The sequence below is a fragment of the Symphalangus syndactylus genome, chromosome 13 (genome assembly GCF_028878055.3).
Source record: "Symphalangus syndactylus isolate Jambi chromosome 13, NHGRI_mSymSyn1-v2.1_pri, whole genome shotgun sequence".
Taxonomy (NCBI): domain Eukaryota; kingdom Metazoa; phylum Chordata; class Mammalia; order Primates; family Hylobatidae; genus Symphalangus; species Symphalangus syndactylus.
This window is the reverse complement of record NC_072435.2, coordinates 103738843-103765644: the sequence shown is the minus strand read 5'-3', so window position 1 is coordinate 103765644 and position 26802 is coordinate 103738843. Positions and strand designations below refer to the sequence as shown.

At 46.2% G+C, this 26802-nt stretch overlaps 1 protein-coding gene across 3 annotated transcripts in view; it reads right to left on the bottom strand.

The window, feature by feature from the left end:
- The window catches only part of WSCD2 (WSC domain containing 2), a 359309-nt gene that overhangs the window by 42969 nt on the left and 289538 nt on the right, over window positions 1–26802 (bottom strand). For 2 of the 3 annotated variants that reach the window (XM_063614375.1, XM_055236736.2), the window contains 2 exons: window positions 13482–14414; window positions 3260–3374 (listed from right to left, as the gene is read on the bottom strand). In XM_063614375.1, the coding sequence (XP_063470445.1) occupies window positions 3260–3374; window positions 13482–13863 (497 nt within the window). In that variant the 5' untranslated portion in view covers window positions 13864–14414. The remainder of the gene's footprint in view (window positions 1–3259; window positions 3375–13481; window positions 14415–26802) is intronic. The other variant, XM_063614376.1, reaches the window with a different exon arrangement.

Below are 26802 nucleotides of genomic sequence, written 5' to 3'. Positions count from 1 at the left end.
GGGCAGCGTGGAAGCAGGAAAGCCAAGAAGGAATACAGGGAGGCCCCTAGAGGACAGGCAGACCCAGGGAGGCGACAGGAACACCCAGGGACCATCCACCTGCCTTCATCTTCACCCTTCTACACCTACTCACATAGACACACCATGTCCATATTCACACTCACCTGTACACACCCACACATGGTACGCTTGTCACACACACACACCCCGGATCCTGTGGTCTCCCCTACCCCACTCTCTTTCTTGCTCTTCCCTGTCTGGAAACCTGAGACATTCATCTCTCCAGAGTCCAGCTTCTTTATTCTTGGAAATATCACCAGGAATGGTGCCTCCTTGTTCCTTGAGAGGAGCTAGGGTGAGGGGAAGAGGCGCAGGGAGCTCATGAGGGAGGTAGGGACTCTTACATCCCTTTGGGAGAGGACAAAAATGAGCTCACATATTCACCAAGGAAAAATTCCTAAAAATAAAAATCCAGGCACTGCAAGGTTTTCAAGTTTTTTTGAAATTTTTCATAGTGATGGAATCCTTTCCTAAAAAGGACTCTTAGTGGCTACCCCACTCTGTAAACAAATGAAAAGAGCATTGCTTGCTCTGGCTCCGGGAGTAGGAAGGACAAAACCTGAGATGGAGGAAAACTGAGGTTCAGGGAAATCCATAAAAGAGGCTTCAGGGAGCACTTTTGCTCTTGTTCTCTAGAATATAATATCTTTAGACACCCTCATCACTTTTGAAATGATATTAGTGATTTTTAATGTAGTTTGTAAATTGCTTTTGTTCTTGTTCTCTAGAATATAATATCCAGGAGGGCAGTGACCCTGTGGGTCTTGCCCACCTATCCCTGGACAATGCCTGGCATATGAGAGATGATTAATACACATTCATGGAATGAATGTAAACCACTTCCGTGATAGACACCCTGCAGTGGCTCCCCATTGCCCTCCTGGTCAAATCTGGATGCTTTAGTTAGCTTTCAAGTCACCATTTCACTGGGCTTTGGACACCTCTGTGGCTTCCCCTCCTGACACTCCCTTTGTACCCTCTGTGCACTCCCATGCTGCCTATCTGAGCACCCTGAGTGTTTCAGTGTATTTCCGGAGTCCTGGCCTTTGAGCATGCTGTTATTTCTGCCCTACCTAGAAAACTCCTACTCATCCTTCAAAACCCAGCTTATGGTCTCACCGTGATAACTCCTCCTAAACCCTCCACATGGAGCCCTCCATCCCTTCCATCTTCTTGACTTTCCTGCACCTTGCAAAGCACATCCACCCCAGCACCCAATGTACTTGATGTCTCTGTACCCTGGTTTCCTCATCTGTGGAATGTGGCTCATAACATTCCTGCCTCACAGGGGTCTTGTGAAGTTAAAGAGTTAATATTTGCAAAATGCTCAGACAGTGCCTGGCACAGAACAAATGCTTTTAAACTATTGTAGGCTGTTGTTATTCTATTGCCCAAGCCTATTGTTCTTGCCTCTATCTCCCCAACCAGATGGGAAGCCCCCCTGAGGACAGGGCTGTGGATGGCTCATCTCTTCATCTCCAGCACCTGGAATCAGGTCCAGCACCCATGGGCAGTCAACAAATGTTTGCTGAACCAAATTGAATTACATGAGTAGTTCTGACTCATCTTGGCTGTCACCTTCTCTGAAAAGTATTTCCTTTCACCCCAGGCAGTTTAGACCTTGTCTGCATGTCAAACTGCCTGCAATTCTTCCATCTCAACGCTTATCTGACTATGTTATCCCTCTCTGTTTACATGTTTGTCTCCCCTTGCAGGCTGTGAGCTTGTTAAGGCCAGGGGCTGTGTGGACTCCACCTCTGTTTCCCCCGCCCCCCTGCACCCAAGTTTGACAGATAAGTTAGTGATTTCATATTATCAAGGACTTGGAATCCTTTTCAAGTTGGAGAGGGTCCTGGGCTCAGGATTTTAATAGTGGGCTCCCCAGGCAGCTGATTTTAAAGGGGGTAGTGTTTCCTAATCAAGAACAGCAGGGGCCGGGTTTGGTGGCTTACGCCTGTAATCCCAGCACTTTGGGAAGCCGAGGCGGGCGGATCACGAGGTCAGGAGATCGAGACCATCCTGACCAATATGGTGAAACCCTGTCTCTACTAAATATACCCCCCCCCAAAAAAAAAAAGCCAGGCATGGTGGCATGCGCCTGTAGTCCCAGCTACTCAGGAGGCTGAGGCAGGAGAATTGCTTGAACCTGGGAGGCAGAGGTTGCAGTGAGCCGAGATTATGCCACTGCACTCCAGCCTGGGTGACAGAGCAAGACTCCATCTCAAAAAAATAAAAAATAAAGAACAGCAGGAAGAGTCTCTCGGTGGTCACCCACTTGCCCATTTCCACACCAGGCATGCAGCTGAGGTTGGCAGAGCTTGTGACTGTCAGAGACAGCCACCTGGAGCCTGAAGGTGAGCATATTAGAGCCTCTTCCTGAGCTACTACAAGATCAAGGGGCCCAAGAAACAAGAAGAGAAGCTCAGCTCAGCCCCACGGTGCCCCCAGGGGTCCTGTCCCTGTTCACCAGGCCTCTGGGGACTTGTCCACTCTCAAAACATCAACTCCCTCCCCCCTACTCCCAGTGCATGTCTAATAAAAATCATCGTTGTCTTCTTAGATTGGAAAACACTGTCTGAACAGGTAAGTGTTTCTCCCTTGGAGAAAAACAAGGAGTTTATATACTGAGAAACTATTAGATACCTTCACCTTACCCTTCATGTGGACATCTTGCAAGCCTTATGCTCACAGCCCTCATCTGCATGCACACGCACATCTAATGGAGTATTTCTAAGTTGTGTGCAATTCATCACAATCTTGTATGCTCTCAACACAGTGTTGTACATTCAACAAATGCAATCAGACACCTACACACACAAGCACAATTCTCAGTCCTTGCACACATATTCACAAAGACTCCTGCATACACGGCCACTATTATTTAAAGATTATGGCATATTGGCACTAAGCTCACAAACACAGCTAGCTGACCCTGTACCCTGTATGCTACAAAATTGTTCCTAGACACAGTATGACACAGTTGCACAACCACAGACTTCCATAGATCAACTCTTGAGCAGTCCTCAGTTGTGTGGATGTGCTCATACACACCATGCACACACACCCTTGCATCAACCTTTCCCGTGGTCATATGCTCACCCTTCAACACACCCTCCCATAGCAGAGCAAAGAATGCCACAGGCAGGAATCTGAGAAGGAAGGGCCTGAAATGGACAAGTCTGGGATGTTGGGACCCTACCGTTCAGCACAGTTGTCCTGGCAACGGAAGATGGTCATCTTTTTGTAGTCAAAAAAGGACACTCCTCGAAGGGCCCGACTCTGGGTGTCATCCAGGTAGCAGCCGATGTACTTGGCTTTGGGGAAAGGAAAACATCAGAGATGGCTGGGGACAAAGCTGCAAGGGTTACAGGAGGAAGCCTCACCAATGTGTCTCTGGTTATGTGACCTTGTTGACCTTTTAATGTCAAGTCCTTCCTTTGGGCAGAAATGAGAGAGTGAAAGTCATTTGTCTTGGCAGAACCTGGTCTAGTCAGGGCAGTGGAGACCAACAGAAAGGAGGGAAGCCTTCTGTGGGCTGCAGCCAAGCCCTTGAGGTCACCTGGTGACAGCTGGGCATCCAGGAACCCAAGCCAAGGCCATTCCCTAAGCACCAAACAGAGCTTCCTGTTTCTTGCATTAAGACAGCTCTAAAAGGCTTAACATTTGACAACATGTTACTATCTCTACAAGCTGCCTTCAGACATTTATTTTTCCTTGGAAAGTGCCCTGGACTTAGCTATCTCAAGGTCTAGGTCCTCATTTCACTTTGTTTACTTCCTAGCATGGGCCTAGAAAGTTTAAGCCAGATAACCTTTCAGAGACCTAGTTTTATTTGAATCAGGAACAAAAATAACAATCCAGTGAGGTTAAAATAGAATGATTTATGTAAAAGTTTCTACCATAGTGTCTTGCATATGATGGGCATCAAATTAAGATGAGTAGAATAAGAAACTGGCCATTCACAGTGCTGTGTAAAGTACTTTACAGTTTTCCTCTATTGTGGGTCACGATGATCAAGTTTCCATTCAAAGGAAAATTTTAAATAATGTGAAATAGCCATCCAATTATAAATCATACACTTAGTTTTCTTAAAGTAGTAAACATTTTTCCTGTACTTTATGGTAAATAGTAACCCCCATACATGAAAATTGCACTTCACCATTTATAATGTCTTTTCCCATATGTTTTTTAAATTATTATTATTATTATTTGGACATCCACTTTGGTAAGTGCTTTATATACATTGTCTCCTTGCAGCCTTACAGTGATCCTATGAGAATATTATTACCATTTTATACAGAAGAGAAAAGGGCCTGGAGAAGTCACTTGCTCAAAGTAACACAGTTCATATGTGTGGATTCAGAACTGAAGCCAAGCAATCTGGCTTCAGAGCCTGTGTTCTGAACTGCTTGTTTCTGAGTTGGGGGATCTTTGTAATGCCCCCATGTGAAGTGGAGAACACTGACATTGTCATGCTCTTAGACGATTTAACAGTGACCCAGAAAGGTGAAGTGGCCTCCCTAAGACCCACAGCTAATTTTTCACAGAATAAAGGTTTAAATCCAGGTCTATGAGACCCCCAAATCAGTAACTGGAGGTTAGACTGAGGATCCAGCCAGCGCTTGGAATTAAATGTCCCTTATAGGGGAATGATTGAAGAAAATGCTAAATGCCACTTACTCACTTCCTTGGCTAGGCAGCTGTCTAGTTTAAACTGTGAGCTTCTTTCCCCACTTCCTTGTGGTGGAGAGCAGGATCTAGCAGAGAATGCAGGCTCATTACTGAGCAATCACTCCCCTGGACATGGCTCTGCTAAGTGCACTATTTTTTTCAGCCCCGCTGGAGATGTGTCTTGACATGATCACCTTGAATTTCCTTCATAAGACAGAGGTGATTTGCTCGACTAAGAACAGTCCATCTTTAAAAGAAGCATTGTCTCCCTGGAGCAGGCACACCAGACAGTGACAGCCCTGGAGAAGCCCGGGTCTTGTCTCTGTGCTTGTTAAACAGCGCCTGCCCCTCCCATCACAGATGGAGTCACAGCCCTTGACTTGGGGCACAAATGCTGTTCATACCTGAGCTGGGAGAGAGCCCTTTGTGGCCACGTGGGCAAGGGCTGCACACTAACTTCAGTTCAGCCATTCCCTAGAGGACTGAGTGTCTAAAGATGCACTGTAGGATAGGCAGGAGGGAAAAATAGAGGGAGCTGGAAGGAGAAAGAGAAGGAAGGAAAGGAAGGAAGGAGGGATGATGGAGTAGGGAGGGAGAGAGAGGGAAGGGAAGAGAGGGGGTAAAGTTTGATTTATTTTGGTGGCCTGAAGTCTTTGTCATCAGATCAACAGATTGTGTATGTGTGTGTGTGCATGTGCGTGTGCGTGTGTGTGTGAGAGAGAGACAAAGACAGAAACAGAGGAGACAAAACTATCATGAGTTGAACACCTACTACATGCTATCTACTTTACTATGGGCCATGTCCATTTTTTAAAAATTCAATCTTCACAAACTTCTTATGAACCCATTTTAGAGATGAGGCAACTGATCATAGTGACTCTTCTATATGTTTACCTTAGAAGCAAATCTTAGTTTAGGCATATTGTGTATGTTCTGACTGGTAACTACTCATGTCACATCTGCTTTTCCTCTTTTCAAAATGCAATGGGAACCTATGTCATCTGTCCAAGTTCCTACAGCTTGTAGCATCTGACTTCAAATTAAAGCCCAGGTCTGTCCTCCAACCATCTTATACTTGAGGAAGTTTCAATTCTCTTTGGCCACCCCAAGACCTGAAGGGGAGGAATGCTCATGCTGCAGAAATGCTGGGCTTGAAGTTGGATGTGATAGGACTTTGGGTGACTTCACCTTAGGGTAAGGATAGGCACATTCGGCTACCTATGGAAGAGTGGATCATGTTAGATAAGATTTTTATAAGCAAATTAATGGGAGTAAAGATGTATGTGGGCATGTCCATTGCATGTCCCTCATGAAGTGAAGGGGTGGACTGTAGTGGACTGTTTGTGCCTTCAAAGCATCTGCTCTAGATAGGTTTTTCCATCAGCAGACCTTACTTTCCCTGACCACAGGAGACATGATGACCTTGCCAAGGCCAATCATATTGTCCATCCCAGCAGCCAGTGATTGCTTCAAGGAAGGACACATGACCCATTTGTTGCATTCCAATAGAGTAAAGCTGGGAGGAAGAAATCTGCCTCTCCCAGGTGCTATAACCCCAGAGCTACCACCAGCCCAGTCCCTGGCACCAAGGCCAATCTGTGTAGGAGAACAAACAAGCCAAGGCATAGAAGAGCAGAGATGAGAGTGACAGGAAGAAGACCACCAATTATATATTTGAAAATCCAGTCCATCAGAGCCACTGCTGTAGTTTGATGACATGACATAATGCATTTTCTTCTTTAGCTTAAGCTGGTTCAAGGTGGATTTTTGTCCCTTGGCACCGGGGTAGGGGGAGCACTAACTACTACACTGATACTCAAGCTTAGCAACTTGCCCGAGTCCACCCCACAGTGAGGGTCTCAGACCAAATCCATGCCCAGGTCTGTCTATTCAAATTTGCCCTTCCTATATGCCACACTGAGTCCAGGATTGGGAGGAGATGTTTTGGGAGGAGGTGTCTCCCCAGAGAGACCTGCCCAGGAGGAGGAGGGAGCTGGGAAGTGGCATGGTTCCTTGGGAGAAGATCTGGGATTTTTACCATAGGACCATCTTCCCCAAAGCCTGGGCTTTTAGTTATTTGTTTTTAAGCTTTATTTTAAGTGCAGGGTACATGTGTAGGTTTGTTATATAGGTAAACTCATGTCACGAGGTTTGTTGTACAAATTATTTTGTCACCCAGGTATTAAGCGTAGTACCCAATAGTTATATTTTCTCCTCTTCTCCCTCCTCCCACCCTGCACCTTCAAGTAGTCCCCAGTGTCTGTTGTTCCCCTCTTTGTGTCCATGTGTTCTCATCATTTAGCTCCCACTTTTAAGTGAGAACATGCGGTATTTGGTTTTCTGTTCCTGCATTAGTTTGCTAAGAATAATGGCCTTCAGATCCATCCATGTTCCTGCAGGAAACATGATCTTATTCTTTTTTATAAGCCTGGGCTTTTAAATGGTGCTCTATCCCCTTCCTCGCACCAGACCAGGCATCAGGCTGAGATGTCCCACACAACAGGCGCTCAAAGACTTGTTGAATGAACGAATGATCCTGTTTCCTTATCTGTCAACAGGAGGGAGAGGAAGATACATGGTTCTTTATTAATGCTTTTGGAAAACACAGGCACGTTATGCATCACGGCCTGATTAATGGGCTGACCTCCATGGATCAGGATATCAATACTGAGTCAGTTTCCTTCCTGTCTTGGGAAAGATCTGGTGACCCCTTTCCCACGGACCTTTGGTGCAGGCTGCGACCAATACAACCATGGTCCCTGTCCTCAGAGTTGTATCACCCTGCTGAGCTCATTAGCATGGTTACTGCCAGCCCACTAAAATCCTCTTCAGCCATTCCTCAGGGCTCCACCTTCAAATCCTGCTGTGGTAGCAGAACCTCTCGGAGACAGGAGGTCAGATATGTAAAACAGGGACAAAATCACCGGCCACTTGAGGGTGGATTAATGGCCAAGTTCACATAATCTATCAGTTCATCTCCACAGCGGTCTGTAGACTGTTGAAATGGCAAAGTCACCCCGGCTGGGCTATTTATCTCCAGTACAGAAACCGGCATCTGAAAAGAACCCTCCTGGTGGCAGTTTTTTTTCCCCCTTTACTTTTTTCTTCTGCTACAATTAATCTTTTCATGAAATTTTGCTCTCTTCAATGAAGGTGATTTGTTGAAAGGGTAGCTAAACATGAACTAATTTGTATGCCTCTGATTTATAGTTTGTGAACAGATTCACGAATAGGAGGCCTCACGCTGTACTGGAGTCAACCAGATCTGGGTTCAAATCCCACATATGATGCTGCAATAGCCTCAAATATTACTCAAGCACTTGGAGGTGCAGTTCTCCACCTGAAAAGTGGGAGCAAAAATTCAACTAGGGTTGCTAGGCTGAATTGTGTGCCCTGTCCACCCCCGCCCAACAAAATGACATGTTGAAGTCTTGACTCTCAATTCCTTAGAATGTGGCCTTATTTGGAAATAGGGTTATTGCAGATGGAATTTTTTATGAGGCTGAACTGGAGTAGGTTGTGTCCCAATCCAATATGACTGGTGTCCTTATAACAAGATGGCTATATGAAGACACAGAGGCAGATGAAGGCTATATGAAGACACAGACGCAAAGGAGATGGTCATGTGAAAATGGAAGCAGAGATTGGAGTAATGTGGCTGCAAGCCAGGGGTTGCTGAGGATGGCGGGGAACACTGGAAACCAGGAGAAAGGCATGGAACAGAGTCTCCCTTTGAGGCTTTGAGAGTGCATGGCCCTGCCAACACCCTGACTTCAGATTTATGGCCTCCAGAACTGTGAGATAATAGATATCTGTTGTTCAAGCCACCCAGTGTGTGATACTTTGTTATAGCAGCCTGAGAAAGCTAATACAAAGATATTGTTAAGTGTGACCTAAGTAACATTAATTTGATGCATTGAGCCTATCACAGGGTCTGGCACAGAAGGAAGACACAAGAAATACTTTTTCTCCTGGAGATTCTCTGAAACACTGGAAGGTGGTCCCTCCAGAAGACCAACCAGTGCCGCCCGGATTTCCTTGTACCGGCGATGGAATTTCCTGCTCATATCTAGGCTTCCCCAGGGCAGAAGGGATGCACCACTCACTTTGGTCAAGGCATAAGGATCCTACATACTAAGCTCACCCATCTCCTCTCCCAGAAAGCCAGCTGTGATACCCTATGACTGAATGAGGTCCCTCCTTTGGGGTCCCCCAAAACTTTTCTAAATTTTCTTAGTATTGTCCATTATTTTTTCAAATTAGAAATAATTTTGGCTTATTGTAGAAGAATTTTTAATAAAATGAAAAGGTGTTATAATGGGGAAAAGCACAGCTTTTTCTTCTGAGGAATATTCACAACCTGTGCTTGAATCATTCCTGTATCTCCACCTCCCAGCAAAGATCTGGGCATGTAGTAGGTGTTTGATAAATATGGAATGAATGAATGAATGAATGAAGTTAGAGATCATATATTTTAAGAAAGAGGTAGTATAAGTCCAGTGGTTAAGAATAAGGGCTTTGGACTCTGATCAAATTGGGCTGGAGTCAGCTCTGCCTCTTGGCATCTGTGTGATGTTGGGCAAATAATTGAACCTCTCTGAGCCTGTTTCTTCATCGTGAAATGGCACTCAATATTTTTACCTGATATAAAGCTGAAAGGAGAATATGGACAAACAGTCCCTGACACAGAGCACCTCAGTAACCTGCAGCCATTGCATCTCCAGCTGGAGGAGATGGGAAGTGGGTGCTCCTGCTATCCTTCCAAAAAATGCAGACTAAATCTTCCCATGGCCACCTTCACACCCAGCCCAAGCCTCTCTGTAATCTCATGGAAATAGAAGCAGCACAGCCTTTGAAGTCAAAGTGGGTTTAGCTCCTGGCTCTGCCCCAGATTAGCTGTGTGACTTTAGGAAATTCACATTACCTCTATTCTCCCATTTTCTCCTGCAAAATTACAGTATAAATAATAATAGCTGGCATGTATTAAGGTGGTATGCCAGCTTATTATAATAATAATAGCTGGCATGTACTTTCTGTACACTGAGAAGTGACGTGATGTAGTGGTTAAGGTTCAGGTGTAAGACTTACAACACCTGGGTTCACATACTGGTTTACTCCCTCCCCCAGGTGGGTAATCTTGGGCAAGTTACTTAACTTCTCTGTGCCTGAGTTTCCCTCCCGTAAGATGGAGTTAATAACAGTGTCTATCTTCCTTCATTACTAGGAAGATTATGTGATGTAACAGACATAAATGCTTTGAACAGCACCTGGCACTTAGAGAGCACACGCTGAACTGACCTTATGTAATCATCACAATGCCATCTGATGTTAAGTACTTTTTATCCCAAAGAGGAAATGGTGTGTCAGAAAGGTGAAGCGACCTGCCCAAGGCTGCACAGCCAGCAAGTTGCAGAACTGGGATTTGAACCCTGATTTGGCTGCTCAAAATACAGGCCCTCGCACGGCCATGTGAACCTAGAGAGGCCTAGGTAAATGACTGGCACATGGTAGGTGTCAGTTACACCAAAGAACTCAGACTCCTGCCCAGCCTCAGCTCAGCCTGGGTGCAGCTCCTCCCCTCCCACTCCTGGGCCATGATGGGCTCTGAATCCTCTACGGCTTGAGTCCTGCATCACTGCATCAAGCAGAGCCCTCGCCAGCCTTGGAGAAAACAAAATGAGTTTAGCGTCAGGCTGGAGAAGTGTCTTATTTTTATTAGTGTTAATCTAATATGTTGTCTTTCCTCGCTGAACTCTGAATAAGTTAATCAAGGACAGGCTGGATTTGTGCTTTCTTAATAATACTGCCTGATTCCAAAGGCTGTCTGCTGAGAGCCCTGGGCTTGGGGCTACGTTCTTATTTTCTCTTCCTTCTCTCTGCACTTTATACAATATATAAGATTGCTGGGTAAGGCATGGTGGGGATGCAATTGGCATGGTATAGAAGAATTCTCACAAGCTTTGGAATTAAACAGACCTTGTTTTAAACCTCAGTTCCTCCACTATTGACTTGTGTAAACTAGGGTAAGTGATTTCTTTCTGGATCTCAGTTTTGCCGTCTGTGAAATGGAATAACAATCCCTAACTTACTGGGTTGTAGTAATTAAATGAGTCAATGAAACACATAACATGGTCTAGCCTGTAATGATCATTCACTAGATATCAGCTAATATTACTACAAATAACAAGGACAGCAACTATTAAGTGACCTATTATTATGAGCCAGAGGATATTATAAGCATGTTACATATATCATTTCATTCAAATAATACATGAAAAGCAAATAGACAAGTGGTTGGTGTGAAGTAGGTACTCAAGAAATGGTCATTATTATTATTAGTGGTATTGATGGCAGTATTTCATTCTCACAACAAATGAGAAGCGTTGTCATTTGTGTATCATCTACACCATAAGGAATTCATATTCTGTCAGGGGACATGGACAAACATACACAATTGCCATTCATATAAGGGCCATGCCAGGGAGCATAGAGGAGGAGCATTTGATCAAGCCTGTAAGGGGATCAGGGAAAATTTCTTGAAGATTAGCAAAGATGAGACTTGGAGGAAGAGTAGAGCTAATGCTGTAGAGGTACTCCAGGCAGAGGGATAGTCATTCATTCGTTTATTCATCCAGTCATTCGCCCATTCAACAAATAGGTGTTCAGCAACAGCACTTAGCCAGGGGCTGTCCCAGGTGCTGATAGAACACAGACAGGCGGGACAGGAAATAGCCCTGCCCTCCTGGAGATGACAGTCCAGTAGAACAGGCTGATCTTAAACAAAGAGGCAAACACATAAATGAGATGCTTTCAGATGGCGATAAGTGTTATGATGAAAATAGAGTCAGGGAATGTGGTTGTGACTGGGTAGGAAGTGGGGTTATTTGAGTTAGGATGCTCTGGGACGGTCTCTGTGGGAAGGCGAGGTTTGATTAAAGACTTGAAGGAAAGGAAGAAGGGAGCTATGCAAACATTTGGGGAGATGGCATCCCAGATAGAAGGCACTGCATATACAGAGATCTTAGGGTAGAAACAGGCTTGGTGTGTTCAATGAACTGCAAGGACAGTGGGGCAAAGCATGGTGAGGGGAGTGGGGTTATAAGATGAGGTTGGAGAGGTGGACTATGGGAGGGGTCTGGAATTTATCCTAAGCATTATGGGGAGCATATCTCAAGGTGTTGGCTGGCGAGGACTTTGGGGCTTTCAAAGGCCAGAATGGAGTTTGGAGTGGCTGGGGTGCAGCACTTCACACCTCACCTATACCTATAAGATGATCCCCAGGGAGATCCCAGGAGCACTTCCTGAGCACCTCTAAGCACCTACTCAGTGCTAGGCCTTCATGACCCTTGTCTCATTGAACTCTCTGGAGCATCCAGTAAAATCCCCATTTTACAGATTTCAAAACTGAAGCCGGAGAAGGTAAAATCATTTGCCTCGGCCACATGGCTGGTGGGGGTGGAGCCGGAATATGAATCCACATCCTCTGATCCATTCTACCACCCCCAACATCTCCTTTGCCTTCCTGTGAGCGTTGGTTCTTGAAGAAGCAGAAGTCTAGGAAATTCCTGAGGGCAGAAAGATAGAGTCTTCTAGATGGTTCCCAGGCCAGGTCGGGGGCAGGACTGGGGCAGGAGAATGTGTTCCAAGATAAATCCCATCTTGGGATGTGTTCCAAGATGAATCCCATCTCCTTCCCATTAATCCTGCTTCCTTCCAGGGTAGAAGGGTTTTTTATGAGCTGAATCACAGTAGAACACAAAGGCTAGTGAGGTTTTCCATCTGCCTTGATTGGTGGTTTATTCTCCCAAACCATCTGGCCCAGATTTCTGAAATGTCCATTTGTGTTAATCTTATGAATTGTAGGGGTTGTGGGTTCCTCCCTAGCATGCTGGTTGGATGGGTAGATGCCAGTGGACTCTAGGAGACAGCCTTAGAGAACTGAGCGTTCAGGCCAGATGGATCAGATTTAAACTCTGTTCCTGCCGCTGACCAGCTGCGCAGCTTTGGGCAAGTGTCTTCCCTTCTTCAAGCCTCAGTTTCCAGATCTGTTAACTGGGCACAGGATCATAGGGGCCTTGTTTAAGCCCATGAAGTGTAATGAAAATCAAATAAGGTAATGCACTCATGAAGAAAAGCCTTTTTAGATTATAAATGGCTGAGAAAATGCAATGAAATCTATCCAGGGCAATGATCTCCCCTGAGTTCCATCACCAAGGGACCCAGCAAGATGGACTAAGAGATAGTCTGGTGGAGCAGAAGCTCTGCCACTTAGCTGTGTAATCTTGTGCTCTTGGTACCTCACTTTCCTCATCTTTAAAACGGGAATAAATAAAATCTATCTCCTATAGTTGTGGTGATGTTTCTATATGTGTAAAGTGCTTGGAAACAGTACTTGGTGCCTAGTAAGTACCCAATAAATGCTCACTGTTTTTATTTTCATGTATATTTAACAAGGACTGTGAAAGGCTGCAGGGGAGAGTCAGACTTTGACCTCTGATAGATGTGGAGTTCAAATCCAAACTTGCCTGTTGACAAGCTGTGTGACCTTGGGCAAGCTGCTTCATCTCTCTGAGCTTCATTTTTCTCCTCTGTGCAATGGGGATGATAATGGCAGGCGCTATCTATTTATAGCTACAACTATATGACAGCTGGTTCCTGTTAAACACTGAAAACTGACAGCTGTTATTACATTGTTAGAATCTCCTCCCTTCTCCCCAACCCGTCAGTGTCCAGATCTTCCTCGCTCTTACCTCGGTCTTCCTCCTTCTCCCGGACAATCCTCCCCTTGAGGGCTCGGCTCCAGGCTCCACCGTAGTCACCAAGTTTGGCTCTCTCATTCCCATCCTTGCCTTTGAACCAGGGTCCATACCTGCGAGCGATGCTCGAGGCTTCACCTGTGTCCCGGAAACCTCTGCCCACATGCATGTCGCCCAAGAAGGGCAGCTCAGCACCCTCAGCTGGGCCTCCTGCAGCGGCGGGGTTCGCCTGGTTCCCCGAGACAGCGGGCTGGCCCACAAAGCCAGAGTGAAGGAAGACAAGGCTCCCAGCAGTCAGGTAGAGTGCCAGGAAGGTAAAGAAACGCACAGGTTTCCGGCGGAAGTACCGCTGGAATTTGAACCAGAGCTTGGCCATAACGGGATCATTCCGGACTGGCTCTCTGGGGCTTGGCTGAGGTGCTTGGGAGGGGATGGAAGGGGCTTGGTTTCCCAAGTTTTCCTTAGGGATGGAACACTTGGGGGTCCTCAGTCTCACTCTTCCTGAAAAAGTGATCACCAAGGCCAGAAGGGGAGGGCAAGTTCAATGCTTGGCTGAGGCCATGAGAAAGGACGGAGCTTACCAGCCTTCCCAAACTCAAGATGAGCTTCTTTGGGCCAACAAAGGGGTTTTGAGGCTCAGAACACACATAAGTTGGTCCCATTTTCCTACATATTGTTCTTCACTTCAGAGTGTTCCCAAAGAACTGTGACAATAGCAATTGGAGAAGGTTTCTGAGGGTTACCAGCAGCTGCAGTTCACTTCTTGCTCTTTCTCTGCTCCTCAGGCCAATGGATCTGGGTTATTTCACTGGGGGCCTTGTTTCTGGCCTCTTCCCCAGCTGAAGACCAAGCTTGGCCTTTCTACCTCATGGGAACAGAAGCTGGTGGGTCTCCATCCAGTCAGGCATCAGGACTCAGGGATGCCACCTGCAAAACAGCAGAGACACAGCCATGAGAAGCCCCTTCACCAAAGCACAGAACCCAGAGGGTTCTTGAGCATCCTACAGGGAAATGCAGTGGCCCGGAGAGGGGAGGAAACCACCAATGGCATGAAACAGCTTAAGAGCAGTGCCGGATAAAGAGCATCTCTGAGTCTTCTAGAACACTGCCTTTTTCTTGACACCAAACTGGGAATTTGGGGGCCTGGATCCTAGTGGGCCCTAGTTTGGGGACAAACTTTGTCTTGGACAAGCACAGGTTCTTATGGGCCAGTGGTTTGCTTTGCTCCATACTTCCTATATATTTGTCAAATATACACTGATCCAAGGATTACCTTAAGTCCGAAAAGTACTTTCAAGGTCCTTGCTGAACTACCTGCTGAACCTGGGCAATTCTGAACCAGACCAGATTCATTCATTTTTTTTTTCCAACAAACACTCAGTGAGACCTACTTTGTGTGAGGCACTGTCCTAGGTGCTGGAAATTAAGCTGTGAGCAGCAGAGGCAAAATCCCGTCTTTCATAGAGCTCACATTCTAGTGGGAGAAATAAAATCCATAGCCCCTCTCCTCTATCCAAGGAAGAAAAGGAAAAAGAAGGAAAGTAGGGTTATTTAGCAGCATATTTGTCCATTCAGTGTTTGTTGAGTGTCTACCATGTGCTCAGCTTTGTGCCCAGCCATCTACACTTGTCTCCTTTATTGCTCCCAACATTCCTATGGGAGGTAACTATTTCCCTACTTTACAGATGAGGAAATGGAGGTCACACAGCTGGTGAGTGATGGAGCTGGGATCTGGACCCAGGACAGTCCAAATCGCAAATCACAGCTCTTAATCAGTGTCTCTTTGACTCTGCCTCTTTCCAACATAGTCTGGACATCACTTGAGAATTCAGAGACAGCCCCCCAGACAGTAGCCCATCCTTACAGCCTCTCAGTTACCAGCATGGCTTGCCCTTTGTCAGGGTCTCCCAGGTGTGGGTCTGAGAAACAACTGATTCAGAATCACCTGAGAACCTGGTGAATATAGATTCCTAACTTTTCCAACCAGAATGTCTGGTTGAGGGGGAAACCCACAGCTGTAACCAGTGCTCTCAGATAATGGTAATGAGCACAGAGAGTTGAGAACCACAGCTTTATGAGTAAGTGTTCAGGATCATCAGTCAAGAGGAAAGATAGAATGTAAACTAGAAAACAGAAAACCCCATTTAGGCAATGCTTTTTCATATTACCACCAGCAGGGGGCCCCATGACCATCTTAGCCAATGCCTGAGATTCCATAGTCAGCCAATGGAAGATACAAATTGTAACATACTCTCCTAATCCAGACAGTAGTGTGGGCATTTAACTGTGGTTTAAGGTAGAGTTCGCCATCCCATTTATTCAAGAACTAAGTACTGAGCACATACTATGCACCAGTCACCCTCGTAGGCACTTGGAATAAATAAGTGAACAAAACAGACAAAAATCCATGCCTTTGTAAAGTCAAACTATCCGTCCATCTATCCATCCATCTGTCTGTCATCCAGCAGTCCACCTACCCATCCAGTCATTAAGCCAACCATCTATCCATCCATCCAACCATTCATCTGTCTGTCATCCAGCATCCACCCCCCCATCCATTCATCCATCCATCCATCCATTTGCCTTCCAGCAGTTCATCTACCCATCTATTCATTGAGCCACCCAACCACCTACCATTAATCTATTCATTAATCTGTCCAACTATACATCCATTCATCTATCCATCTGAGCTATAGCAGCCCATCCATCCACCCAACTCTCCACCCATCCAGTCATCCACTCATTCTTCCATTTATTTAAAAACATATGCAGATTGCCTACTATGTATGTGTTTGAGATGCAGGAATAAATAATTCACAGTCCCTGCTTTCAGAGAATTCACAGTCAACTGAGGGAGAAAGCAATGTAAACAATCATTATGCTAGACAGACTATGATAAATCCCATAGTAGATGTGTGTACAAGATACAGCAATCAATATTATAGTTAATGTTTACTGAACAGTTAATACATGCCAGGCATTCTTCTACACATATACATACTCTCATTTGAACAGTTCTAAGAGGGAGAGCTGTATCTATTTTTATACAAGAGGGGAATGAGTATCAGAGAGATTAGGTAAGTTGTTCAGGGTCACAGAGCGAGTAAGTGGCAGCAGGGTGGTAAACCCAATGCCACCTGATTTCAAAGCCTATATTCCTAACTGTATGTCTATTCTGGTCTTGTAACTCTTTGAGGATCTCATAACTATAGATCTATGCCAAGAAAAAAAAGCCCTTGCACGTAAGCTCCCAGAATTTGGCTTAAAATATCGGGGGCGGGGGTTGGTTGGACCCTGGGTTGAGAAGCCATGGAATGTGGGAGCCAAGGGAAGTGAGGGTCTGCAACGAATTGGGGGGACCATAGAGGGCTTCCCCATGGAGGAGTCTTTGAGCCAGCAGGTCTTGCAAAAGGAGTCAAAATTCTTTGGGTGAAGGAGCAACCCAAGGTTAGCCCAGGGAAGAGGAACAGCCCACATGAGGGTGCATCACTGAGGGGGAAGAAACAAAGGAGCTTGGGGGACTGTGGGCTGGGAACACAGCCAAGCAGTGGGCAGGAGCCAGATCATGGGAAGCCTTGGATGCCAAGCTCAGGAGTTGGGACTGTGTCCTCAAAACGCGCATGAGAATCCACTGAGGTTTCATGGTTGTGCCAACACATGTGCCAGATGTTTCTGCAGCTGGGCTGGGATGAGAAAAAGTCAGCAGTCCTCGTGGGATGGGCAAGGGGACACCAGCCCTTCCAGAGGCACTCAGGCAAGAACAGAGGTGGACTCCACAGGCAAACAGACCTGGGTTCAAATCCTCCTCTTCTATTCCCCCAGGTGAGTGATTGGGGCAAGACATCCCTTCTCAGCAAGACTCAGTTTCCTCACCTGTAAAGTGGCCTAAAGGATCTTGACTTCTCCCCTAAAAAGTATGTTGCTGGAAGGACTGAATTAAACATTGTAGGAGGAATACCTGACGCATAGGAGATGCTCAAGATAAGCCCCACCCCCGCCCCCTCAAGGGCACATGTGAGACACTTGAAAGCCATTTGCCACCTCAGCACATTTGCTGTTGTGGAGACAGCAAAGTTTTCAGCTGTAGTGTTCCCTGTGGCTTTCTGCCTCTCTGAGGATATTTCTGGGTCTAGTCCTTTTTCATTGTTCCCTCTTTGTTCTTTCATATTCCAACACATCTCTTCTCTAAGTGGGTGCCAAATGGGCTTTAAGAGGATAATGAGCTCGTTAGGAGCTGGCAGGGAACAGAAAGAGACTGAGGCACGGGCGATGTGGAAAATGAAGGAGATCTGCTGGAGGGATGTGGACCGTGTGGAAAGGGGCTGTGTCCACCCCCGACTTTCAGAGCTCCCTTTCCTCCTGGGGAGGGAAGGTGCTGACCTGAGTCATCCCACAGCATCCTGCCGGTGCTAGGAGGAGGCGGGGGCTCACCCAGAGGAAGAGCCCTCTGGAATCTGAGCCGGAGGTGATGCTATTTGGTACATAGGAGGGTCCCAAGAAACACTGGTAGAGAAAAATGCATAAAAACAGTCAGGTTTATCCCCCCAGGGCTTAAACCTACAACCATGGCTTCACATACTGGACAAAACACTCAGGTGACAGCCTTGGAGAACTGTAAATCCAGGGCTCTGTGGAGGCAGCATTTGTGTTACTCAGCATTGGGTGGTTCTGGGGTTCAAGGGTTCCAGGATTCGGCTGAGCCAAAGCCCCATGTCCTCAAAGGTATCCCAGACTCCCCTGCCTCCCACATCCATCTGTCATTCTCTCTCTCCTGCCTCTCTCTCCATCTCTATCTCTCCAAGTCTCTCTCTAGTCTGTCATTGTCTCTCTTTCTGCTATCTCTCTCCAGAGAGAAATTCTGCCTCAAAGGGAATGGGGAAATGAAACTAACTGCATTTGTTGAATACCTACTATATGCTGGATACTGTGTGTGAAGGTTTTACAAATACGTTCTCCCACACTCCTCCCTCTGGGATAGCTGCAAGGCAAGGTGTGATGTTTCTTCCCAATCCACAGATAATGTGTCTACAACCCTGGGTGAGATGGGGGCTGTTGGCCTTCAGCAACCCACTTCTCTCTGTTTCTATTTGTTCATAGCATGTTGAGGATCATAATTGTATTAATATCCCCTCCTGTCATTCACTTACAGGTGTGAGGTCCAGACAGGGGACTTCATCTCTCTGAGCTGCCATCTTCTCTCTGTAAAGTTAAGTCAACCATAGAATGCCCCTCCCAGAGGTGTGGGGAGGATTCGATGAGATAATCCACAGGGCTGGCTATCATGACTTCATCCCCCTTTATTTTAAGTGATACCTCTCTAAGCCTCAGTTTCCCCATCTGTTAAATGTGGTGGATGACCTCTACTCTGCCTCCCTCCCAGGGCTGGCATGAGTTTCCACAGGGAGGAGGCTGAGAGGCCCCCTTTGTGGGAGTGGCAGCATTCGGTTACTGCAGTTCATGTTTCCAGCAGGAGCCTCAAAGTGTCTAAACACAGCCTATTTTTAGCACCAGAATGAGGCTCTGGTGTTGAGCTGCCAACTTGAAGATGGGTGGGGAAGAGCTGCCTGCAGGGGAAAGAAAAACAGAGGCATAGCCTGCCCTGTGGTTCCTTACCTCCCCTGGGAGTAAAAGTGTGCCTCCCCCTTCCAGGTTCTAGAGGCTAGGGTAGGTCAGAATGGAAGCCTGTGAGGCTGGGTAGGGGGCTGACTCCCTCTCTACAATCCCCAGCACCTGACTTGGTGGGGGGCAGAGGCAGTTCGGAGGGACTGGGCAGGCCCAGCGACCAACTGACCCCCAGACCACCCAAGCTTCACCAAGAAATAGCTATCGAGAAATCAGGTTCACGAAGGTTTGATTTCTTAAGAGTTCTGGGTAGGAGACCCATCTGGGAAGTTTCCAAGAAACTGGGGAGCCCAGGTAAAATTTCAGTCTTGTTCTAATAATAAAAATATCAGAAGTTGCTGGTGTTTGTTGAGCACTTACTATGTGCCAGTCATCTTATTCCCATTGTGCCTTTTAATCCCCACTATCATTCTTTGAGGTGGTCATTAACTTCTTTGAACATCAGTTTCCCCATCTATAGAGTGATGATGTAATATAATTTATCTCTTAGGGTTGGCATGAGAACTAAATAAGTCAATATATACAAATGTGTCGTATTTATATATATTAGGTGCAAATGCTACATCTTATAATAATTTCTGGAGAATACATGTGGTTTTGCCTGTTCAGTGCCCCTTCATTCTGATACAAGGACTCCATTTTCCTTCATGGAATTTCCCCCTCATTAATTCTCAGATCATGTGGCTTGGATAGAATGGATTCCTCTTGCCAGTTGCTGCAGACATTCCCACACCTCCCTCCTGATGCATGTATATAAGAATTAATGTAGGGTGCATATATACCTAGGAGTGAAAGCACTAGTTTTTGTTTGTTTGTTTTTGTTTTTGTATGAGCATCTTATGATTACCCTAAAAGATGCCAGTTTTTTTCCAAGGTTGCTGTAGTCACAACTTCCCCAGTACAGTTTGAGCATTCCTGCTGCTCCAAATCCACACCAACATTTAATGTTGTCAGTCCTTTTCTTTTTGGTAGTTTGGTAGATCTGTAACAGATGCTGTATGTGCCCCACCCACAGAGTTAAATTCTGAATGTTCATCTGGTTGTCTGAAGGGTTTCTCCAGCACCTTGAATGGTTTTTGTGCTTGTGTGGTTGGCAGGCAAGACATGCTAGAATATTAACATTTGGAAGAAGCTGCAAAAAATGACTGATGGGAGTTGGTGTATAAATGCCCCAGCTCCCTTGCTCCTCAGCTGGAATAACTCTGAAGTGTGTATTTCTCCAGAGGGACTTAGTCTCAACCACCCTCTGTAATAGATGACTCGACTCAATAATACACCCTTTATTGATTTCTTCCCTTCCCTGTCTCACTTCCCCGCTCAGGGAAGGACAGGAGTAAGTGTACTCTTTATTTCCTAAATGAACTACTTATCAGTGGTATTTATTTCTTGGAATAGTTGATTCCTTAGAATAGGAATCAATATGGTTGATTCATATCATATCAATGGTTTTTCAACCTTTTCCTTATCATTAGACATGTAAAATATTTCCAGTCTTCCCTCTTTTATAAATAAGTAATGCTATGATAAACACTCTGTAAGTAAATCTTTATACAGATCCCCGGAAAGCAATATAGGACCTTTCAACAATGATGAGACATTGGCATATTATACCCACTTTACAGATGAGAAAGCTAAGGTTCACAGAGATTAAGTAACTTGCCCAGGCACACAAAAAGTGGAGGATGAATTCAAGTGCAAAACTGAGCCTCAGTGTCATGATGCCATGGCAGACACTATGCAGACCAGCAAGGCAGCTATTCCCTGTCTTAACCACTAATCCCTCAGTTGAATCCACGCCTTGATGAAAGGAACCTTTCTGAGCCTGAAGATATGGATGGCCATGCCTCAAACACTTCTCCAGGTAGATAACCCCCAATTCCTTTAATCGAAGTTCTTTCTCACCCTTCTTGGTGGTGGACCAGCCATTTGGCAAGTGAAAGACTTAATGAAACAGCCTGAGAAGAAATGCCATTATAAATGCCAAGTCCTTTCACTCATTGTCTTAGGAATCCAGAATTTTACTAACCCAGCTAACACTAGGGAAGGCTTTTGCACCCCATACAGTGGGTAGACTCTCTCTGGGACACACCCTTCCATTCACTGGTGTGCTGTAATTTAATGATTCCATCGTGCTCATGATGGACATATTGTGGTTCTGCAGATCTTTGATGCAACAATTCTGCAGAATCTTTGACACAATAATCCCACTTTTTTGACCAGGAAGCATGTACACACCAGGAAAGCTTCACCAGGTTCCTAGGCACACCCGTATGTTGCCCCCTACACTTGCTCACACCACCTCCAGAAAGAATCCCCTGGGTCCCCAACTTCTCTCTGTTCCCAGGAAGGAAACTCACTCAGCACTACCCTGTGCTCACAGCCTGCCAACCATGTCCACTTTCATTTATCTTCCCCAAAACTCAAGAAAATAAATGAGAAGGCAAAGTGCCATTAGCTTAATGGCCTTTAACACCCAGCCATCTGCCATGATGTAATTAAATAAAAAAATCAGAGGGAGCATATGGTGTCCATTATAAATAAATATTAAAATTTTGTTTCTCTGGGTAATGACTCTAGTGCCTCTTGCTCCATGGGCAATCTTTACAGCCATCTTCTCTTGTTGCAGGGAGTCAGGCTGGGCCACTGTGGACAGGAATGGCCATGGAGAGGAAACATGGAAAGGGGTCAGGGCCAGAGTCACACACTCCTGCATGTGAACCTGCCTTAGGGCCATGGTGGCTGTGTGATCTTCAGCAAGGGGCCTCTCTGTGACTCAGTTTTCTCACCTGCAAAATAGGGCCAATCCACCCTGTCTCATTGGAAAGGTAGGAGGGTTAAATGAGCTACTGTTTTTAAAATATATAGCACCCTAATAATAATGTGGGCTAGTATTTATTGAGCACCGACTATGTGACAGACACTGTCTAGAGAGTAACTTGTAATCCTTACAACAACCCTATAAGAAAGGTTCCACTTGTTAGCCCCATTTTACAGATTAGGAAATCAGAGAAGTCATCTGTGCAGCATCACACAGCTAGCAAGTGGTGGAACAGGCTTCCAGCCCAGGGAGTCTGGCTCTGGGGCCTGCACTCTTAACCATATGCTAAACCTGTCATGACAGTTTCTTGGTAGGTAGTCATTCTCTGCCACAACTTTGGCCAACTAAACAAAACATTTACCTCTTCTCATGACAATACCCTTTGCCCAGACTTCAGAAAAAGATAAAGGTTCAATGAGTTGGTGCAATGATTGGTGATTACCTAAGGTAGGTGTGGAGGACACATTTTGAGGAATCTGTCTAGTGTGTGACACCCACCCCTTGCTTACAGAGGCAGACCCCAGGGGCTGTGTTTGCAGCATATTACCCTTCCCACTGGCATTGCTGGTGGATAATAAGTAGGCTCAGATCTAAAACTGATCAATCCATTCTTGGCCCCAGAAATATGGAGTTGGGATTTGAGACATTCACATCTTTGCTGATCACTTAGACTATGGACCTGTAGCCTCAGGAGCTGTCATCAGGTGCCCAAAGAAAGAGCAAAAGTTAAGTCTGCAAAGAGAAGAAGGAGAAGAAAGTAGCTGAGCAGAGAAGAGACACTGAACCGAGACAAAGAAAAGACAAAGAACCCGAGGAAGACTTGGGTCCTTGATCTCGTAGGGCCAAGCCTTCCAGGGTTATAGACAGCACTGAATGAGAAAACTGTTCATTTGTCTCTTCTTACCATGGTGCTAGGTACACCAAAAGGGCACAATAAGCTACAGTTAGTCTTCAAAGGGCACCTCATAAAACAAAACATACTCTTACCATATGATCCAGCAATCATGCTCATGGGAATTTACCCAAAGGAGTATGTACATCCAGACAGTGGAGTATTATTCAGGGCTAAACGACATGGAGGAAACTTAAATGCATATTATCAAGTGAAAGAAGCCAATCTGAAAAAGCTGCACACTGTACGATTCCAACGATATTATATTCTGGAAGAGGCAAAACTATAGAGACAGTAAAAAGATCAGTGGTTGCTGAGGGCTAGAGGGAGGGTGAGTAGGTAGAGTATAGGATTTTTAGGACAGTGAAACTGCTCCGTATGATACCATAATGGTGGACACATGTCATACATTTGTCCAAATCTACAGAAAGTACAACACCCAGAGTGAGCCCTAACTGACACTGCAGACTTGGGTGATAATGATGTGTCAGTGTAGGTTCATCGACTGTAACAAATGGACCACTCTGGTGTGGGATGTTGATGGAGGGGGAGGCTGTTGGAGGAGGGTCTGGGGTTATATGGGAACTTCTGTACTTGCCGCTCAATTTTGCTATGAACCTAAAATGGCTTTTCAAAAGTCTATTTAAAAAGGGGGGACAATAATTTATTTGAAAAGGCAGAGACCCACGGAGGTATATGTCAACGAAATATCCAAACTGTGGGCTCTGGGGAAGGGGCCATGTTGCAGAAAGGGTCAGGGGGTTGGAGAGAGATGAAGGGGTGAACTGACAGTCTCCCTTGTACAGTGGTTTGATGAGAGGGACCCAAGGCGCAGGTCACCCAGTCCACTGGCCAACCCATGCGGCAGCTGGCAGCCCTTCTCCAAGTGCAGATCACTCTTCCCCAAGAGGGACTTCTGAAGGGACTTCTAAATCCCTATCATTAAGCCATCTGGAGTCATCCTTCTCCTCCAGGAGCTGCTGTGTCTTGGGTCAATTAGGGCACATTTGCATAGAGTTCTTTAATAGGCTGCTAATTGTCTGGGGGAGATAATGGATGGCTCTGCTGGTTCTGGGCAGAGTGTTTACCCAAGAAGCAGACCTACAGGGAATGGCAGAGAACAGGGAGGAAGGCAGGAGTGAGGAGATAGGACGGACTAGGATAGGATGAAAGGGAATGGCATGGAGTAAGCTATCATTGACTCACATGCAGTAAGGATACATGTTATTTTGTGAACCTTTGCCTCGGTTGTGTGTGCGCATCACAATGTCAAATGCATTTCTCACTGTGGGGTCACTGAGATAATTGGAAAGTCCTAGCAATGGAGAATAGGAGGAAGCTGTGTGCGGTAGGGTGGTTCCCAAAGGCCCCTCTCAGAAGGCATTTGAGCTGAGATCTGCAAAATGACAAGGAGACAGTCATGGGAGGATCTGGGTCAAGAATGTCCCAGGAAGCGGGAGACACCATGCAGAGACTGGGAGGTGGAAAAGGGTCGGTGGGCATCCATCCCACAAGGGCCTAGAGTTTCTGCTCAGGACTGTTGTTGGACTGCAGTGTGACCGGAGCCCGTTTCCTAAATAATACATTGAGGACATTCCTGTCCCAGTGGGATATGATCACTTCTCAGAGGCTGAGCTGAAAAATGCTTGTTGATTGCTGGAACTTAGAAAGGGCCAAGGTCCAGGTGCTTGGCAAGGCTTGTGGGAGGATCTAGAATTTCTTTCTGGCTGGGGCTCAGGGGAATGTGGCCCTCAAAGCCTAAAATATTTACCTTCTAGCCTTTTACAGAAAGTGTTTGCTGACCCTTAATTTTCATCAGCAATGGAAGCTGATACAGAGTTTATGGGGGAAGGGGCTTAGGACCACTGAAGGAGTTCACCCTGTCCCTCTTCAGAGCTCAAAGGCCACTCTCAGGTCACTCAGCTTCTTCCTTACAGCAAGTGACAGAGCTACAAGAAAGCCTGGAGATCCAACACCTAGTGAAACAGCCTTCCTTTACATAAGGGGAAACTGAGGCTCGGAGAAACTTGAATGAAATAACCTCTGTCCATATAAAATGTCTCGCACAGACCTGGACCCAAGTAAGTGCTCAATACTTTTTAGCTATTACCAAGATTATGATTATGATACCATAGAATCCTAGAGTTCAAAGGGCCCTTAGACACCAGCTAGTCCAAGTCTGATGTTTTACAGATGAGGAACCTGGGGGCTCAGAGAGGCTGGAGGAGTGGTCCAGAGTCACACAGCCAGGCCAGGGCTGAGCTGGTTCCTGCCCTGCAAGTTTCTTCCCAGAGCACATGCTGCTCCCTGGCAGCCCCCATCGCTCCCAGCCGCAAACACGAGCAAATTGCCATTTGCTGGTTCCACACTGACCAGAGTGGATTGAACTCTAATTTAGGAATGGTGACAGCACCTATTAGCAACCCTTCCCCAGAGAGGAACTTTCCAGAGTGAAAAATAACTGCCATCCCCACCCCCACATCACCCAAGCCCAATCTTTCTGTCCAAGCCAGTGTGTGTGTGTTTGGGGGGTGGTGGTGGAGAGGTGGTCTCTGTGCTCCCCAGCCCACCTCTACAGATTCAAATTCTCTTCCCCTGCTCCGGAGAACCTTGTGCCCTTGGAGGGGTTGCCAGCACCTACTGCCGGCTCTGAGCAGGACTGAGAGGTGGGCTCACAGCCATCAAAGCAGGAGGGAGGACTCTTCATAACCTCCAGGTTAGCTTCCTCACAGACATATGGGGTAACTGAGGCCTAAAGGGGAGGTGGAGGGTGACTGTACCCAGACCCAGTTTTCCTGCATCCTAGCCTTCAGCCTTGGCACCCTCCTGAGAAAGAAGAAAAATGGATAAACACCTTTTGTTGCACAACTACTATGTGCCAGGCCCTTCCATGTACCCTGTGCCATTGCCTCTCCCCACGGGCTCTGCTTGGTAGGTTGGGTTTAATCTCACTTTACAAATGAGACAACCAAGGCCTGGAGAGGTCAGTCAACTTGCCGAAGGGCAGAGCTGGTGAGTGGCAGAACAAGACTCAACCCAGGCCTGTCTGACTCCAGACCCTTAATCCTAACCTCTATGTGACATTGTTTTCTGTGTAAGTGCCACCCTCTGACCTCTGACCTCAGGGCCTCCTCTCTGTGGGGCAAGTGGGGTGATTTGGAGGCTTTCTGTACAAGAGAGCCTTTCTCCTCTGAATGCTCAGAGCCTGCATTGAAGGCACAGGGGTTCCCAAGCCTTCAGTGGCCCAAGGAGTTCTGCTGGCATCCAACAGAGAGATATCCCCTCATATGCAAGCAACAAGTGCCAGAAACTGACTGACCATTCCATCCATGAAGATATCACCTGGACACCATCATACCAAAGAGAAGGTGCCAGAAGGCCACACATATGTGCAGAGACTCACACATGCTGAACATGTGCACAGCCCCATGGCTGTCATCCCCCTCACCCCCAGCACATACACAGAGTTAACCAGCCCTATCAGGCCATACCCATTTATAACACATGGCAGGAATCCTTATTCCCACTTCATGAGTGAGAAACAGCAGACACCATGGGACCCACCTGAGATACATGGTTAGTCTTGGAGATAAAACTAGAAATTGGATCTTCTCATTTTGACCAAAGGTGGTTTCTTCATCCCCTGGGATTGTCAAAAGAATAAAAAAGCACATATCTTGAAAAGTCACGACCAGAGTTTCTCATCATCAGTGACACTGACACTTTGGACTGGATAATTTGTTGGAGAGAGCTTTTCTGTGCACTGTAGGGTGGTTGACAGCATCCCTGGCCTGCACCTAACAGAAGAGAGAACCAGAACACTGCCTGTGGACCCATCTGAATCCAGGCTTACAAAGTTTTGGTGCCAGATTCTAGAGCTCCTTTCTAAGATTTTTATCCTAGCTCTCCATCATAAGATCCTATTGTGAGGTTCCACACTAGGATCCCCAACTTCTAGCACTCTATGCTGGGATACTAGGGCC